The sequence below is a fragment of the Orycteropus afer genome, unplaced genomic scaffold (assembly GCF_000298275.1).
Source record: "Orycteropus afer afer isolate SDZICR_OR568_19922 unplaced genomic scaffold, OryAfe1.0 scaffold00038, whole genome shotgun sequence".
Taxonomy (NCBI): domain Eukaryota; kingdom Metazoa; phylum Chordata; class Mammalia; order Tubulidentata; family Orycteropodidae; genus Orycteropus; species Orycteropus afer.
The window spans coordinates 8,700,948-8,702,906 of record NW_006921625.1 but is presented as its reverse complement, the minus strand read 5'-3'; the positions used below and the strand labels follow the sequence as shown (position 1 = coordinate 8,702,906).

General features: G+C 48.3%; 1 protein-coding gene across 1 annotated transcript in view; it reads right to left on the bottom strand.

Moving 5' to 3' along the window:
- OAT (ornithine aminotransferase) overlaps positions 1-1,578 on the bottom strand; it is a 16,462-nt gene extending 14,884 nt beyond the window's left edge. Inside the window, exon 1 of the mRNA XM_007936808.1 lies at positions 1,380-1,578. Coding sequence (XP_007934999.1) covers positions 1,380-1,578 — 199 coding nt within the window. The remainder of the gene's footprint in view (positions 1-1,379) is intronic.
- Positions 1,579-1,959: the final 381 nt, after the last annotated feature.

Below are 1,959 nucleotides of genomic sequence, written 5' to 3'. Positions count from 1 at the left end.
ATGGGGGTGAGTGTGTGTGTGTGTGTCTGTGTGTGTGAAGAGAGCAGACATAAAACAGATGAGGTAAAATTCTAGCATTTGGGCAACCTGGTGAGGGACAAAGAAAATTCTTTGTCCTACTGTTTAGTTTTTCCACTTATGTTCCTCTGCCCTGTAATGATCCATTAATAACACAATTATCAGTAACAGGAGGAAATGCATAAAAGTCACAGTTTGACGGAGCATCACACGTGACGTCACCACAGCCCACAGCACTCAGCGCTCCCCTTTTCCGCACGTCCCAGCTCCAGAAACATGACACAAAAAGACAGAGGAAGCTTGTCCACCGGGAACTGGGCCAGGCTGAAACTAAACCAAGCACTCGCAGACCAGGCTGCTCAGGGTGGGGATGCTGTTGCTGACAGCATTCACAGCAGAAAATCCGCCAGTCCAAAAGTTTCCAGGGGGACAGTAACCTTGACCACGACCTTTCTCACCCCCTTTTCCGAGCTGTTCCTCCCCCACTAACATAAACTCCCTGGCCCCTAAGTTTCCTAGCTACTCCTGCCAGTTGCTGTATCAACTTGATCCCATATAGATATGTCTTAAAAGAGCTCAATGCTTAAGGCACATTCTTTACTAGCTAAGTAAACTACTGTTTGGTTTCAAGATGACTTCAGGGGACATTTCCCATTTAAGGTTTTGTACTACTGCTGCAAATTTTCTTAGTCTAAAATCATGCCAAGATGAAAAGAGAAGAAATCAGAGCAATACAACAGTATTTCACTGTTCTGTTGCACTGCTGTGACACAAATACCACAAATGGGTGGAGCTTCAACCAACAGAAACAGTCACAGTTGAGGGGCCAGAGTGCCGGCTCTGGAAGCCCTGTCAGCCCTGGAGAAAGGTCCTTGTCTTTGGGAGCTTCTGCTCCTCTCTTGATCTCCGTGTGGCCTGGTGTCTCTTCTCCCATCTCTGGGGCCCTAACCTGCCCCTTTCACCTTCTGTAAGAGACTCACGACACACCCCACACTGACCCTGCCTCGTTAACAGAAGAGAAAATCTCTTCCCACACACGTTTATAACCACAGGCTCCAAGGCCAGGACCGACAACACACGTTTCTGGGGCCACAATTCAGGCCCTAACACGTATGTATCTACTACTCCCTAATGGCAAGATCCCTCATGACCAAGACTCAATGAGCTCACATGTGCCCACAGCCCCTACCACAGCGACATGAGATGCCCCATCAATGTCGTGTCAGCTGTCTCTACAGTACAGAACTTAGATGCATCTACAAAGATGCAAATGGGAAAAAAGATAAAAGCAGCCAATTTTTAAGAAAGATTTCAAGCTGAAAAATGAGAACATGAGTGACCTGGACCAACCGGAAACGCACCTTTTCCTCTTTCCAGAGCTACGGGTAGAGGGTGGTAATTGTGAGCGCCGTATTTAGATTCCCGTTCAAAAATGTCATCGGAAGACGGAGGGCCTTGGACGGTTTTCTTGGTTGCAACAGAGACAGCACGAGCCACTGAAGAATGAACTCCCCGGCGAAGCAGAGCCGCAGTCTGCAAACTGGCTACTTTGGAGAGCATCGTGTCCGCCACGTAGGAAGGCTAGGGCTCTGTCCAAAGAAAAGAGAGGTCCTCAGGGGTTAGGCTCTCTCCAGAGTTCACGTCCATTACTCACTTCTGACCCACTGGTTGAGCACCACACATACGGCAAAGGCTGCAGAAAGTAAGAGGGAACTAAGACCTGACCCTTGCTTTGGGGAAGCTTGGGAGCCCACAAGGGGAGAAATATATAAATATTTACAATAAAGCCCTGATAAGTGCTGCAGCGGAGATGTGTGCAAAGTGCCGAGGGCTGGAAGAAGCCAAAAAGGATACACAGTAAAACAGACGGACGGGAGATCAGGGGCCGTGCCTTGTCACTTACACCCTTCCGTGCCACTTGACAGCTTTATTATAAATAGA